The sequence below is a fragment of the Ursus arctos genome, unplaced genomic scaffold (assembly GCF_023065955.2).
Source record: "Ursus arctos isolate Adak ecotype North America unplaced genomic scaffold, UrsArc2.0 scaffold_1, whole genome shotgun sequence".
NCBI classification, from domain to species: domain Eukaryota; kingdom Metazoa; phylum Chordata; class Mammalia; order Carnivora; family Ursidae; genus Ursus; species Ursus arctos.
Genome location: NW_026622763.1, coordinates 56410030 through 56427392, shown reverse-complemented (window position 1 = coordinate 56427392; position 17363 = coordinate 56410030). Strand labels below are relative to the sequence as shown.

Genomic DNA, 17363 nt, shown 5'->3' with positions numbered 1-17363 from the left:
CTTCCTCTCCCACTCCCCTGCTCTGTTCCCTCTCTCGCTGGCTGTCTCTCTGTCACATAAATAAATTAAAAAATCTTTAAAAAAAAAAAGAAATTACTTTTGTTTAATTCCTTTGATGGCATCCATCCATAGATTTGTCGCAAGATCTTAGATTAATGAGGTTATTTGGCATTGCTGAAAATATTCCAGACTCAAGGCATTTGATAGGTTTTCCAAAAAGAATACTAGGGGAAAAAAGTCACCGTTGTGGGGTGAGGGTGGGGGAGGAACATGAATATTTTGGGATGTGGCTTAGAATTTTCCATATTTGTTTCTAGACTTTTTAATTTGCAGAGAGTAGAAGTAGGGTTTCTAGGTAAAAACACAGGACACCCAGTTAAAGTTGAATTTCAGATAAACAACAAATAATATTTTTAGTATCAGTTCATCCCCAATTTCGCAAATGTGATTGTTGATCTGAAATTCAAATTTTACTGGTTATCCTGTATTTTTATTTGCTAAATCTGGCAACCCTACCTACATGGCTCAGTTTATGCTCTAAGACATATTATGATTTCACTGAGGAAAAGATAGCAATTAAGGCCACTCATAATATAAGCAATGAAGCATATGGGAAATGGAGAGATTCTTTTAAGATCATTTTATTTTTTATTCCTTGATTCACCAAATATTTACTGAGTATCAACTAAGTGTCAGGCACACTCTTAGGGACAGGCTATCCATTGGGGACCAAAACCAGATCTGATCCTTCAGAGTGCTTACAGTCTAGTGGGGGAGGCAGGTGATGAACAACTTAGATAATTACTCCAACTGTGGTAAGCGGTGTGAAGTGGACAGAAAGTCTTTATCTGTGATAATTGTCTGCTTCGCTGATTCAAATAGTTTCAATTAAGTGGAGTTAATACCTCCTTTTTTTTTTAAATAATAAAGGACGTGGGAAAATTTGATTTAAACTAGGCAAGTGGGTGGTATGCCTTAAATTCTAAAAGCCTGGCTAAGCACCACCTGGTGGCAGAGATTTTGAATTTCAGCTTGAATTTTTGTGGAATTTTATTTTTTAAAGTAAAGATAAATTTTGAAGATCAAAACTGCAAAAAGAGACTTGTAAGTTGTAAAAAATTTTAATAAAATGACATCCAAATTAAAGTTACCATAGTAAAAAAATAAAGTTACCACAGTAAAACTGAACCAAAAGAACAAAATCTATTCAGTTATTTTTGCACTGAAAATACCTATAAATAATTATGAGCCAATGAAGATAATAATAGGATGACACAATACTCTGCCAAATATTTCTACAACAGAAATGCAATTGAATATTAATGCAAGAGCTGTAAGTTGATTGTGTGCCAAGTGTTCAACGTGTTTTATCCCATTTAACCTTCCCAAGAACTGTGTGAGGTACAAGACCACACCACAGAATTTCCCCAGTAGAAAATGTCTTGGTTTTTAATAACCAAACCTCATAGAACATATTTCTTTCTCAATACAACATTTTTTAAGGATTTTATTTATTTATTTGACAGAGAGAGAGAGAGCACAAGCAGGGGAAGAGGGAGAGGGAGAAGCAGGCTCCCCACCAAACAGGGAGCCTGATGTGAGGCTCGATCCCAGGACTCTGGGATCATGACCTGAGCTGAAGGCAGATGCTTAACCGACTGAGCCACACATGCGCCCCCTCAATACAACATTTTTGTGCCTTTGTTTATATTGGGAAAATATATATTTATGTCCCCAAAACTCTATATATTTTTTTAAACAAAATGAGGTATGGGGAAAATTTTGATTTACATTCCAGATAGACTTTGTCTAAAGAATGTCCAAATCATGTGTAGACATGTTGAGAACCGCACAGAATTTAACAATGAGGCTGTGCATCTCAGTTGTCGCTGCTGCTGAGAAAGGTGACTCGCCCTGAAGTGTCACCACCAAGCTGCTAACATATAGCTCTTGTTTTTGCTTCATAGTATCTGACAATGAGTCCCCTCCCAAAGATGACAAAGTGTTGAGAAAACTATGGGAAAAGAAGCGGGTGATCAAAGTGCTTACAATGGGAGAGAAGATACTGCTGAATATGAAGCAATGTTTTGTTAAGACTGTTTTGGTTATTATCAGAAAGAAAACACTTGAAGCGATTTATAATCTAACATTTTTTGTTTCATGCATGCATATTAATTTTACTGTGTTTTCATTAAGTTTTAGAAAGTGCTTGTAGGTTTTATAATGCATTATAATTTTTTTCAATTAAAAATAATGGAAAACAGGCTCCCTGTGGGTGTTTTCAGGTAGAACCGGATTTTCAAGAATAGATTACTGATGTTAAGGGAGATGCCTGTTTAGTGTTAATATTATGCCATTTTACAAAGAAACTAAGCCACTTGTCCAAACTCCCATAGCTGGGAAGCAGTGGAGTCTTGGCAGCCTTACCCCAGAGGCTTTGTTCTCCACCTGTGACACTGCCCCACTGTGGTCCCTCCACTGTCCCACGGATGGTGCATACTTCACATCAGCATTTCTCAAAGCTTTGGGGAAATAGGTTATTATTAGGTTGGAATGTTACTAGGTTAATATATCCCCTAAAAGGGAGTTCTGTGGCTAGATTAGGGAAATTCTGTATTTAACAAAATAAAATGTGTTAGTCTATTTTCCAGAACCAAATGTGCAATGCAGTTCTCTAAGATTGCTAGTTGAAGAGGGAGTCAGCATTTCCTAAACTTATTTGTTTGAAATTTGTGTAGATTAAGAATGGGATTGGTAGCAGGACACCTGAGTGGCTCAGTCAGTTAAGCATCTGCCTTTGGCCCAAGTCGTGATCCCAGGGTCTTGGGATCAAGTCCCCCATCAGGCTCCCTGCTCAGCGGGGAGTCTGCTTCTCCCTCTATTCCTCCCCTCTTTCATGATATCTCTTTCTCTCTCTCTTTCTCTCTCAAATAAATAAACAAAATCTTTTTTAAAAAAAAAGAATGGGATTGGTAGCATAAAACATATAACATGTATAAATTGTGTGTGTGTGTGTGTGTATGCCTCGTAACATACCAATACTGACTTAAGCAAATGTATGTTTATTTGTCTTACATAACAAAAAGTCTGAAGCAGGGCAGTCCAAGGCCAGATTCATTTCTCTTTCCCATTCTGTTCTGTCCATCACAAGCGGTCATTCACACTCATATTTGTCACCTCACAGCTACCAGATTTTGCTGCACCCCCAAGTCTTACAGCTGTTTTTCAGAGAAGAAAAAGGAAAGAGGCAGCCCCACCACTCCCACTTGTATTTCATTGACCAGAGGAGCATCACATACCCACTCCACATGACTACCCCTAGCTGCAGGGAGCCTGTGAATTCGAGTTTTGGCTTTTCAGCCTCTGAATCAGTAAGTTACAATGTAGTGATAAGCCGCAAAGATTGATCTCATGCTCACATGACATATCATCAGCTGAGGCTTGGCTGTGGTGGTGCTCTTCATTTTGGGACCCAAGCTGAGAGAGCAGCCCTTCTGGGGGCTACACACATCCCACGGTGGAAGGGAACAGGAGATGGCAGAACCGCGTGATGGCTCTTAAAGACTGCTCAAAAACGGTATCCGTCACTTTCGCCCACACTGCATTGGCTAGAGCTAGTCATATACCAAGGCTGTCGGTAGGACAGAGAAATATAATCCTCTTACAAAAAACATCACAGATAGTTGGGCATATCAATATAATCTTTCCTATATAATAAAAGCAAGCGAGAATAGACCAGAAATGGAAGTTGAGTCAGCCATCTACAGTGTCTGCCACAGTTCACACACACACACACACACACACACGCACGCGCGCACACACACAATTTTTTATTTATTTATGTTCCAGAGCATTTCACAGGACAAGTATTCATGTCCTTTGGGAACTGTGGTCTTGAGCCACGTCACGCCCCTTTGATAAAATAACTACCTGTAGAAACATCCTGGTATAAAATACTTAGCCCTTACGTATTGCATGGTGCACTGGCTGTTATACACAACTAATGAATAATCGAGCCTTTCATCGGAAACCGGGGATGTACTCTATGGTGACTAACATAATATAATAAAAAATCATTAAAAAATAATAATAAAATAAAATAAAATACTTAGCCCTTAGTGTGGGCTGCAGTTCCATTCAGCATTATAATAGATTCCATTGCAATTGCACAGATAACAATCTGTGTCACAGTTATTGGAAATTTTGTGCACATTAAAGTCCACTGTTGAAAAGATAGTCTCTTCAATAAATGGTGTTGGGAAAACTGGACAGCTACATGCAAAAGTGTGAAACTGGACCACTATCTTACACCATATACAAAAATAAATTCAAATTATTTTTTAAAGAATTGAATGTAAGACCTGAAGCCATAAAACTCCTAAAAGAAAACATAGGCAGTAAGATCTTTGACATCAGTCTTAGCAATATTTTTTGGACCAGTCTCCTCAGGCATGGGCAACAAGAGCTAAAATAAACAAATGGGACTACATCAAGCTAGAAAGCTTCTGCACAGAGAGGAAACCATCAACAAAACAAAAAGTCCACCTACTGAATGGAAGAAGATTTTTGCAAATCATACATCTGATATGCGGAATCTAAAAACAAAACAAAAGAACAAATGAAACAAAAGAGAAACAGACTCTTAGAAACAAGAAACAAACTTTTGGTTGCCAAAAAGGGGAAGGGTTGGCAGGGGAGGCAGATGAAATAGGTAAAGGGGATTAAGAGGTACAAACCTCCAGTTAGAAAATAAATGAGTCATGGGAGGTAATGTACAGCAAAAGAAATAGAGTCAATAATATTGTAATAACTGCATGGTGACATATGTTAACTAGACTTATCATGGGCATCGTTTTGTAATGCATCAAAGTATCAGACCACTATGATGTATACCTGAAACTAATAGGATATTGTATGTCAATTATACGTCAACCTAAAAAAATCCACATTGTCAAGGTGATATAATGAACCGTGTTTATTTACAAGCCAGGAGAATTTCAGAAAATAGTCAAGTCTAGTTATTAAAGGGTTTTTTTTTTCCCTTTTCTTCTGAATCAGGTGCTGTCATACCATGCAACATGTTCAAAAGCCGAAGTTGACAAGTTTAAGGTAAGGAAGCAGAGGGTTCCCTGCTAGTACATAATGTTAAGTTTCACATGGCATTCTGACCTGTTGTTACTTGCTTCTGCAGAATCATTCCTGCCCACTGGGTGTTAGGAAAAAGAACTGGGCAATGGTGTGTTTGAATATTTCAGTCTTAGAGGGGAAAAGGGACTTAAATACAACTGAATAGCCTCTTCCTGATCATTTAAACGATTCAGTGTTTATTTCTTTCCATTTGTTAAGTAAGTGGGATATTAGAAAAAAAATCTGTGTAATATTGTGAGAATCAGGACACCTGGCTTTGGCATTCATTTTTCCTCCAGCTTTCTGTTCACTTAAAATCCATATATTTTCATTTGTAAAAATAAGTGAAGAGATTAGGACAATAATAGCTAACATTTGCCAAATGCTTACTATGGACCAGGCCCAATACAAAGCATTTTACCTATATAATTCATTTGAGGTTCGTAATCCTGTGAAGTACATACTGTTTTACAGATGAGTCAATTGAGGCATGGAGATGTGAAGTAGACAGGCCAAGGTCAAATGATTGTATGGGGTATAGCCAGGCAATCTGGCTCTGGAACTGGAGTTCCTAACCACTGTGTTCACTGCTGTTTAGTGGGACATTCTTCCAGATCCGACATACGATAAGTTTGTGAATGAGTCTTAGATATCCTTTATCTTTATTTTTTAAGATTCTATTTTTAAGTAATCTCTACACCCAACATGGGGCTTGAACTCCAACCCTGAGATCAAGAGTCACATGTTCCACCAACCTAGTCAGCCAGGCGCCTCTAGACATTCTTTTTCACCTCAGTCACCACCATTCTTGTAAAGGCAGCACAGATTTCTTGTTTCTTTCCCTGTTTTTCTAACCAGTCATGGTCAAAATATGAGTGTGGGAGACCTGATTTTCCTCCCTTTTGAAAGCTTTGGTCTCTGCCTTTTTAAGTTTTTATGGAGGTTCAGAATTATCAGTTTAGCCACCACAACTGTAAGAAAGATAAGTGTTTTGTATTGTGATACTTGTATGTAATAACCCTTGGTGATGGCTAGTCTTCTAAGAGTTTCATTTGCATGCAGATGCATTCGTCTTCCAGGAAAAATGGCACAGAGACCTTTGGACCTGATCCCTGAATCAGATCATTAGAGTTGAGTCACAAAGAATGGAAACAAGGGAAGACTCCAAACCCAGCGTAGGGATGAGGGGACTGCTCAGAAGGGCGGGGAGCAGCGCATTTAGCGTGGGCACAAGCTGAGCTGCATGGGCTCCATCCAGGAAAATGGTGCTACTGGCTCAATGAGAGGCTTAGGAAAAGACCTGCAGTGGTGACCCAGATCAAGAGGGGCATGTTGCCAGCAAGAGGTGACACATGACCGCAGAAGAAGGAGACAGAACAACCCAAACTGTGGCAGTCAGGGCCCTCTTGTTAGGGAGATAAACAACCTACGTATCAGCTAGAAAGTGAGTGTCATCCGGGCATCACTTTTTGTATGTTGTGTTCACTGCTCTATCTCTATGGTTCTGGGAACATGGTAGTACTTAGTAAATATTTGTTGAATGGATGGATGGATGAATGAATGAATGAATGAATCCAAAGAGTATCAGCGTTCTGTAATTCAAAACAGTTATTCCTCAAGAAAATGTTAAAACCGTGGTTACATATGATTATTTTTCATCTCTTCTATATATTTTATAAATATGTCCATCAAAAATAGGTAAAGCTTTTATACTTTAATAAAGTTTAGTTACCTAGAAATCCAGTTTAGGGAAATAACTTGCCACAAATATTTTACTGTTCTTACTGTTTTGTATTTTTACCGTTATTATCATCATTGCTAAAAGAAGGAAGGGACCGGCAGGGAGAAAGATAGCAAAGCTCACAGTGAGATAAGCATGACTGCAGGAGCTATTTGATGGGACATGTGCAGAGACACAGCAGGCTAAAATCAGTAGCTATGTGCCCTCTAAAGGTACTGCCCTTTGTTCAGCCTTAATTCTTAATTCCTTGGAGTAAGGAAAACACCACTGTCTTAGAATTTGCCATGCTTTTCTATTGTTAACTCACAAACATACTAAAAATATGAAGTATTTAAATTTGAGAACAAAGGGTTATTTCATCTTACAATTATCAAGAGTATTAACTTAACTGATTTATTCCAGATTTTATCCTGAAAGATATTGGTAAGTATCTTATTACAATGTAATTGAGATATAGTAGATAATTTTAACCTAATGGCTTTTTTTCTTGATATATAAAGTAAACAAAACATTATCATAATTGGTAGCTGATGTCTTATAATTGCAGCAATAACATTAAAATGTAGTGAGCTTAAAATAGTCCTGCACATAGACACTGAAAAGTATTTACTGAAATTTTACACTGGAGTACGTGCAATGGCAGTTTCCTAACATTGTAGCTAAAAAGCAGTAAATAAATGCTTTGTTTTGACCCATATGTACAGATAAACCATGCTTACATTCAAATATATTGTAACCTTTGTTACTTACAATAATTTTTAACAGAGATAGTTAAGAAAATAGATCTATAGAGAGAGATTTGAAATCTGGAATCAGAGTTATCCATAAAATTTCGTCATTTAAGGATGGCTGAGTCAATGTATTGGGCTATGTGCAGCTGGGACCAAGCTATTGATCAATGATTCAGAGATGAGGTCAGGGTTTGGAAGGAAATATCGTCATCTGGTGTTAACAAGGATCTGGAGGTCAAATACACACATACATAGGCCAGACTCCAGTTGCGGCTCAAGCTGTACCACATCTGGGATTCAGATATGTTGAGAACACCAGTGAGAAGTGGTTGTTCACACAAGAGACTAGGAGGCCTCCTAGTCAAGAACTCTTCCTAATGGAAATTGAGGCCACAGGCCTCAGTGTCTAGATGATTCCAAGTTCAGCATGGGGTTTGTCTCTTGGATTTGTCCCTTACCCCAGCCTCCTATAGATTCATCTTCTCAGCTAAAAACATGAATGGACACAAAAGGTATGGACCTTAGTAGTTTCAGTGCAATGAATGACCCCGAGAGCATGAGGGTTCCAGAGTGCCAATAGAATGCAACAGAAAGTGGCAGCCCAATGGAAAGGAAGCCTCATATAGACCAGAGAGAAGGCACCTATCAAAATGACCACCAGAAGCTGAAGGAATCAATGCAGGCTGAGTGGTCACATTTTAAGGACAAGTACGGTATATCCTGAGAACTCTCAGAAATAAGTAGGAGAGATGGAAATCCCATAATATTGGAGAGTACAATACATACTATTAATTACTTTCAATTCATTACCATTTGTACTCCTCGGTGGGATGGTTTCAAGGAACACAGATTTCATATATGATAAACCTATAGTCAATCTTTAATAATCACTAATGCTAGGCTAATATCACTTACCTTTTTTCATATCTTGTCTACCTATTTCACACCTGTCCATATTTGGGGGTTTCTTTTCCTACTGTAGAATGCCATAGGAGAGGGAAAAGATATTTTCATTTCTGTTTTGTTCTGTTCTGTTAACTTCAGTTCTCCTGTTGGGAAAAGTCTCCTTCGTGGGTGTGTGGTGGGTGGGTGAATGGTGGTCAGAGTGTGAAAACCATTCTAGAAGCTTTCCTGGATTATCTAGCCGGAATAAGTAGATGAAATAACATACGATTGCTCATCAAGGAATGTCAGAACCTAAGCTTATTTTTGTGGTTCTGATATATTATTTATACCTTGGGAAACAGTCCTTTTTGGAGGGCCACCTATACACAAAAAGATCACAGAAATTCCTGGAACTAATGAATTAACTTTTTCAAAGCCTGGTAGAGGTTATAATGTTAATAATTTATCCTTTATGGGCTGGTTGCCCTGTGCATTGAATGAAGAAACCAGCATCTAAAGAATGGTTTTTATCCTCATTAACATTCACTGATCTTCCTTGAACTTGAAATAGAAAAGGTGTGCCCAGAAAATTTGTGCAGATTTCAGTGCCTGTTTATATCTCTTCTGCTCTGTGCTAACAGGAATAATGTATAAAGACCATATTGACAATTAGATCTCTTTGAAGATGACTGGTTTAAAGGCTTTTAATAACCTGAAGATGCCAGCTGTGATAACATAAGAAAATGAGTTTAGTACACCAATTATATGCTCCTGTAATTTTATGCACTTTCCTAAGATTCCAATGCAGTGGACAGACCAAACATTTACCACTATATATGTCAGTTTACCGATTAAAATCAACTTATGGACGTTCTCATGTTATATTGCCACCTTTTATCATCCCTTCCTTCAATTCCAAACTGCATGGGTTATGGCTGCAATCAGAGATGAACTCGTTTACGGCACTATTTAACTGCCTCAGTAATTAAACACCGATAACTCATGTTGGGTGTTTGGGTTTGGACTACCTCTTGCGTATTTCAAGTTATCAATGTTAATGCCTAGACCACAAAGTAACATCCTGGTAAAATAAATAAAATAAAGTGCCAAGGAATAGGTACCTCCTATGGCCTTTACAGACCAGAATAAGAATGGCCATGTCAAAAATAGGATCTTACAACCTCCTCTGTAAGATAGAGGGCAGGGGACAGGCTGGGCAATGGGATGTGATGTACTCGGCTTTTTTTTTTTTTTTTTTTTTTAAGTAATTCAGTTTGAGGAGACATCTTTGATCTATGAAATATTCAAATGCTATCATAAGCCCTGGCAGTTGTGCGGGTAGATGTGTCTGTCATAGGTCCTGCAGGAGAGACCCTGTGCAAGGAGGCAGGAGTTGGGGCTCACCCCCACTGGGCTGGTCAAGTGATGGGTTGCCTCTTGGTGAGTGATCTCCCAATAGGCGCACCTTTTTCTAATTGCACAAAGACGGAACGTATGCTGGCCACTGCCCTGCCAACTCGATGTCCAAAGCTGTGGAAAAAGTCCAATCCTTGCACCGGCTTCTTGTAGAAGAAGAGTGTCCCATGTAGACAAAAGGTAACACCATGGCACTTACCCAAACCCAAGTGCTGCCAAGGAGGGGAGAGGTAGGGCAGGGCACCATGTGGCAGAGGAATGGGGAGCTCATGTTCCCCACTGCAATCAGTAGGAAGCACCTTCCAGCTCCTCTCTGGCAAGCCAGGTGCTCCCACAGAGACACCTCTAGAGTCCTGGGGGTAATCCACCACCCCAGGGTGCCAGGGAGGGAAGGAGAGCTTCCTCTTGCTCCTCCGGCCTCAGCCCTCACAGTCTTCCTGAAATGCCACCTTTGGAAATCTCAACAACCAACCACTTTCCAGTTCACCTCTGCTTATTTCTAATGTTGTTTAAAAGATGACCTCGCAGCAGTATAAATGGAATTTGGGAATCATCTTACAAAACCTAACCTATCCTGTCCCCTTTCTTGTCCCCACCTCTTGACTTGAGGGCTTTGTTGTTACTTTAAATAGTATCTATGCTGAGTTTAATTTCTGAGATTTTTTTTTATCATCAGGGAGTTCTTGAACCTTCAGCAGGAAACTGGCTGCGGGGAAACAACCGGGAATCAGCATCCGAAAGGGCACGTACTGCTCCTGTGCCAGTAGGCTGAGCCCAGCAGCCTGCACTGCTTAGGCCATGTCTAGATATATGTGGAATGCTTTGTGTCCAAATGTCATGAGGCTTCTCTTTATGAATTGTGTCTTCACGGAATGTTAGGTCGAAAAAAAGATGGTTAGGGGTGCCTGGGTGGCTCAATTGTTTAAGTGTCTGCCTTCAGCTCAGGTCATGATCTTAGGATTCTGGGATCGAACCCCGCATTGGGCGCCCTGCTCAGTGGGGAGCGGTGGAGAGTCTGCTTCTCCCTCTTCCCCTGATGCTCCCCCTGCTTGTGCTCACTCTCTCTCTCTCTGACAAATAAATAAATGAAATCTTTTTTAAAAAGCAGTACCTGAAACCTCAATTATATCTGATACCTGGGTCTGCTATAATTTAAAAAAAAGGTGGTTACGCTTTGTCACTCTTGAGTGTTGACAACACTGGGGAGGGGAGCATTGTGAAGGGAACCGGGGCTGAAGTTGAGCCCCACCTTTCCTACTGCTGCAGTCTGTGGCTATGAGTTGAGGGGTTCCTCAAGAACTCCCCTGGCCAAGCTACATCCTGTGGTGGCCCTGAGCTCCTCTCAGATCAGCTTCAACAGCCATAATTTGTCACTTCTTTCCATTTGGAAACAAAACAGGGACACTGTCTCCAAAAGGTCATGAGGAACGTTGACTTTCCCTGGGAGGAAGGATGTGCCTGGAAGGCATTCACCTGCCTTCTTGCTTCCACACACTAACACAGCTGGTCCACTGCACTCCTGGAGCGGTACACACGAAGGCCCAGGGAGTCTGACCCTGAGGGAATGAAATAAAAAGGCAGCTCATTTTTGGTTTCAGAGCAGTGATGAGCCCTGAAGGTCCAGGGCAGACAGGAGTGGAGGGCAGTCGTGGGGCCCGGTTAGAACGCTGACTCCTGAAGGGTGAAGGGAGCTATAGAGGCCAAAGGGGTCAGACCTTTCCAGAACACTAGGACATCTGGGACTGTATCACTCTCCTTCTTTCTGGTTTGCCTCTAGTTAGAGCCATCTATGACAACAAACATGGATCTGGGAAATAAAGAACTGATATGCCCTCCCCTCAGTGATGTTGGTTTGGTTTAACCATCATAATGATTGGTTTTCTCTCTGCATCTCCTTCAGTAAACATAGGAGCTACAAACCCCTCACTGCTATGCTTCCCTCACCTTCCCCTCCAGCGGCCCACTTTGGATATAGCTGTCCACTCACCTTTGAGTCCTCACACCTCCTCACTCCTGTGGGCTCTTCTCTCCATTCTGACTTCACACTGTCTCCCATGTTCCCCATCCTCACAGTCACCACCAGCTTGGATCCTCATTCTTTCTCATGCAGACATTTGTTTTGCATGCTCTCCTAGCTGGGCTCCCTGCTTCCCTTTCTCTCTCTTACTCTTTTTTTATTTTTTTTAAGCAAACTCTTATGGTCAACATAAGACCTTTTCCCAAATTCATCCTGTGCATAGCGGCCAGATTGACAGTACCCTTCTGTTGGTGCCGGTTGCCTTCTCACAAAGCTCAACATCTTCTGTAAGCCTCTAGATTCCATCATTTCAAATTCTTCAGTCGGACATTAAAATGGGTGAAGACCAATGGGAGATACAGGCTTCCAGTTGTAGAATGAACGATTCACGGGAATAAATGGTACAACGGAGGGAATATAGTCAATGATACTGTAGTAGCGTATGGTGCAGATGGTAGCATAGCATAATGTGTAGAGAAGCTGAGTCACTTCTTAAATACCTTAAACTGATGTAACGTTGAGTGTCAGCTATACTCAAATTAAAACATTTAAAGGAAATAACTAAATTCATTATAATAATACTTATAAAAAGTGCTCTGAACTCTTCAACTCTAGTTCACTTTTCCATCCTGTTTCCCATGATCCCACTGACCCACCCTCGCACAAGCCCTATTTGATATCTTCTGTCTGTTCTCTGCCTTCCCGATCTCTGTTTGCACCCCTGTGCCTATGGCAGCACGTTTATATTCCTGACAATCCATCTGCTCCTGTTCAGGTGTGCCCTCCGTGAAGTCGTTCTCGCTGTGATTCAGGCAAACGTGATCTGCTTTTTTCATTATACTTTCCAGTTTCTACCTTGTGATGTAAACCTTTGTGCACCTGTCCATTCACCTGATTAAACCCGGAGCATTTTTAAGAGCAAATCCTTATTTACTCATTTTTGTAACCCTTGTATTTCCTAAAGTCATGTCTTGCACCTGGGTGCTGGAGAAATTTCTACCAAATTCATCGAACTGTTTGCACTTTTGATGGCAGAGGTGGTTACAACATGTGAGTAGAATTTGGAAGCAAGGGTCTATTAAATAAGACTGTCTGCAAATTGTATTTCAACACCTTGTTTTAAGATCTTGGTTGCTAGTTTCCTAAGAAGCCTGAACTATATGAAAATAAAGGGATTCATTTTCTTTGTTTAGGATACTGTCTTTGGAATGTTCAGTAATGACAATATCTGCCCTTGCCTACTGTGGGCAAAGGCCCCTTGTCGTTAATTCTTAGTTGATTCGGCAATTTGTAACATAAGTACACCTCGGAGATATTGAGGGTTTGGGTCCAGAGTAGTGCGTTAAATGAATATCACAATAAAGCGAGTCAAATGCATTTTTTGGTTTCCCAGTGTATATAGAAGTTATGTTTATACTATACTAGAGGCTATTAAGTGTGCAATAGCATGATGGCTAAAAACACAATGTACATATCTTAATTAACAAGTGTTTTATTGCTAAAGAAAAGGCTAACCGTCATCTGAGCTTTGAGCAAGTCATAATCACTGATCACAGATATATAATAATATATATAAGATATAATAATAATGTAAAAGTTTATAGTATTTTGACAATGAGAATGTGACACAGAGACACAAAGTGAGCAAATGGTTTTGGAAGAATGGCGCTGATAGACTCACTCAACACAGGGCTGCCCAGACCTTCGGTCTGTAAAAAGCAAAGGTATCTGTGAAGCACAGTAAAGCAAAGTGCCATAAAATGAGCATGCCTGTGTCAGTCTGATTCTTCACTCGTGTAGCCACTACCACCATCCGGATGACTAAATCTGTTCAAACTACTCTTACCTTGAATCTCAGGATGCCTTTCTAATTCTTTTTCTTTGTATGGTCCTGCGTTCTGTCCCTTCTACCTATTTTTGAAATTATGTGCTGCTTTGGGTAGTTCTGTGTGGTTTCTCACAGTTGACAATGGATCCACCCAAAATCTTAAAAATGCGCATAAATCATGATTCTGTTGATCTCAAGGCCCAACATGAAATACCAAGTTAGGAGAGAATGTCTCAGTTGCCAGAGCTGTCCCTTTTGAGGCAGTCTTTGTAAGGCCACGGACCTAGGAGACCAGAGAGTGTGAACATGTAAATAGACAAAGCAGCCACCAGACCTCTGGGTTCATTTAAAATTGCTAGGCCTCAGGTTTCCTCATCTGCGCAGCAAAGCTGTTTGCAGCTATAAAACGCTATAATGTTATGGGGCTATAAAATGTATCTCCAGGAGGGAAGGGGAAAATAAAACACAAAGCAATATAAAGTTGACAAAACATCTTGGGGTTCTTATAACTTCTAAATACCCAAAGCTTTAAATTTAAGTTCTATTTAAAAATTTGGGTATTTGGTAGAAGACTTGGCTCAGCTTGATGTAATTACATATTATAAGTGATTTCCAAAGCCCACCATGGCTATATTGTATTTGAAAGGTAACATTATACAATAATATTCATGAGAAAGATCAGTGATTATTTTAGATAGGACAAGAATCTTAACCTCATCAGTATCGAAAGTATACACTAGGGCTACCTATAAATGTTTAAATAATAATAATGCCTCAAATAATACATAGTATGGCTTAGCAGTGTATAAAAACATTTTCCTCCCCATTAGCTTACTTGAACCTCACACCTCTTGGTGAGGGCAGGGTCATTACCCTTTACATACAAGGTGACCAAGAACCAAAAGAACCAGCAAGAAAAATGCACATGCTTGGCTTTGATTTTTCCTCTCCAGTGTTTCATTTTGACCTTGAAGACAATGCTTCCCTTCAAGTGCTGAATAGGAAAATGTAAGCAATATCATGGAATTTTATCCTGAGGTCATTTCTTTTGATTTCACTGTTATTCTTGGAACCCCTGTGGCATTTCAACAGTTTGGGGGCCAGATAAATGTGAACGGTGATGATGTCTGAGAAAAACAGAATTTGGGGCTGAACTTAACATAGACATTAAAAAGAGGCTTTTCATGGTACTCTTTGGGCAATCGATATATAATGCCATTTTATTAAAGACTTCTTTTTGTATTGGGGTTGTACCATCCGTGTGACTTCTTGCCCTGGGGTTTCAGACTGCTTAGAAACCTAAGGAAATTGGAAACAGCAAACATTATGAAGATATTGCATCATTCTGAGCAAGGGGGTATATGATCCATTATTCTGACATCTTGCTTGTCTTCCTTATGGTCTGATTGGCTATCTAGCTGTATAGAAATCTCTCGACATCTGGAAAGCTCAAAGGAAAGAGAGCAGTCCCACTTTATTATCCTGTGCTCTCCGGGCCTGCCAACTACCTTGTAAGAAAGATAACAAGGGTATGAGATTGTGAACATCAGTTTAAGGATAAAGCACTTGTCAGGAGATAAAGTCTTATGTTTAAGGCATGAAAACTCATGAACTAGAGACTATTTGGGGGAAGATATGAAGTGAAGAATGGGAGGCTGGGTTTACATTTGTATAATGTTTCCTATACTGATGCACGGTGTTAGGGACATCCTGGACAGTAATCTGCATATCTGCAATCTGACAACTCTAACATAAGACTTTAAGCTCAGTTTTTAAGGATTTTTGAACGTTATCATTCTGAATTAACCTCTGTATATAGCTTCAATTTGTATGTGTGAATATGTGTGTGGGGTGTGTGTGTGTGTGTGTACACTTTAGCTTAAAGGTATAGTCAAGTGATTTAGTGTTTCAACTCTGGCATTAGAAAAAGATGGCAATTCATTGTCTCCAAAGAGACAAGCAACGGAAAATCTGTGAGAAAACAAGATCTGAGATGAAACACTTTGGCCACTGGGTGCCATCCTTGCTCCACGTAAGGATTTGCTTGAGCCACATTACTAGGAAAATGGTTAAAACCCGAAAGACAGTCATTTAAAAGTAATTTCAAGATATAATAATGTTTGTGTGTGCACATGACCTGGAATATGTTAGTGACACAGCAGCTTCTTCATCTGCTGAGGCACGAGGTGGAAGGACTGGGGAGCTCTCCCCTCTTGGCTCAGCCTTACCAACAAAGGCTGGGCAAAGCCCCCTTGATGGCTGGATCCCGATGAGCCAGCCAGCGGGGACAGGGGAGGCACAGTGGAGGGGCTGGGAGTTGATGGTGAGGTGGTGTGGTGGCTATCCAGAGGTCAGATGCGCCATTAGTTATTCATATTGCAGCGTATCGTGTGGTCTGCATGTAGCAGGACCTGAACCCAGCCTTCAGAGTGACTGTGCTCCATCCCTTCGAACGCATTCCTTTCATTACCAGAGCTGGTGGAGCCATTCAGCACTCTGCCCTTTTCTAGGAATGCTGGTGATACATGTTGGTAGAATAGGAACTCTGTGTGGGGAGCTTTTTCTTTCCCTGGAAGCAATTCACGGAGTTTACAAAGACAACACCTTAGCCAGGCACCAGAACACCCACAGTCCATGACACAGTATCTGTGCAGGAGTTTCCTTTCTTTGGATTTGACACTAATATACGCAAAACTTAGAAGTGCAACTCTGCTTTATGAACAAGAGCAGCCACAGAGACTATTCTAAGACTGTCTCGTAGCACAGGCCGACGTTTCCAGCTAGGGCCTCAAACATGTGGTTGAGACTAAAAGCAATTCAGGTGTGAGCAAGTAAGAATTTTAATAAAAATTGAAAATCTGTGACAGTCACATGGTGACAGAAGACTCTAGAATCCTTTCTGCAAGACCACATTGTAAAAGGAATCCAAGCTCGAAATAGATTTGACCGCACACCCCCAGGTTGGGGGCTGTGCTGCTTGGCCTCCGTTGGCCTGAGAAGCTGGCACAGAGCAGGGCCTCCAGGTACTTCTTCAGGTCCACTGTCATCGAACCCACACGCCCGTGAAAGGGGAAGGTGTAAGAAGGGCTGGTGAGAACATTAAAAAAGGCAGGCTTTTTTCAACCTACCCAGGGATAAAAGGTTTAAATACCATCCTGCTGTTAAGCATCCACAGGTGGATGGACTTTAAAATACATTTTCTGGGCTTACTGTAGGGTAACATGATACCCATCATTATATACTTTCCAACACTGCTGCTCGCTGAGAGTATCGTTGTTGTCACTGATTCAGTGTGTTTTCACCGCTCTTACTTCATTGGATGTTAACAGACGCCCTTAAAGGAGGCATCAGTGGCTTTATCCCACTTACAGGTGAGGCAGCTGAGGGAGATCACACGCCGCCCATTTGGAGCCCTCCCTTCTTGCCATGGAGGTCCTTTTTTTGGGACTCTCCTACCCAGTATATGCTCAGTTCACGCAGCATGACGGTCACCTGGGAAAGAACAAACATTTAATGAACCTTTAACTGTGTGCCAGTTCTCTTTGCAGGGCCTTACCTGTATCACACATTAAGAAATCGAGATCTACGCAGGCATGCTGAATTTGTAATGTTCCCTTT

At 40.6% G+C, this 17363-nt stretch overlaps 1 protein-coding gene across 1 annotated transcript in view; it reads left to right on the top strand.

Moving 5' to 3' along the window:
- Positions 1–17363, top strand: part of PDE11A (phosphodiesterase 11A) — a 358008-nt gene that overhangs the window by 221463 nt on the left and 119182 nt on the right. The window contains exon 10 of the mRNA XM_026492464.3: positions 5059–5109. Within this exon, the coding sequence (XP_026348249.2) occupies positions 5059–5109 (51 nt within the window). The remainder of the gene's footprint in view (positions 1–5058; positions 5110–17363) is intronic.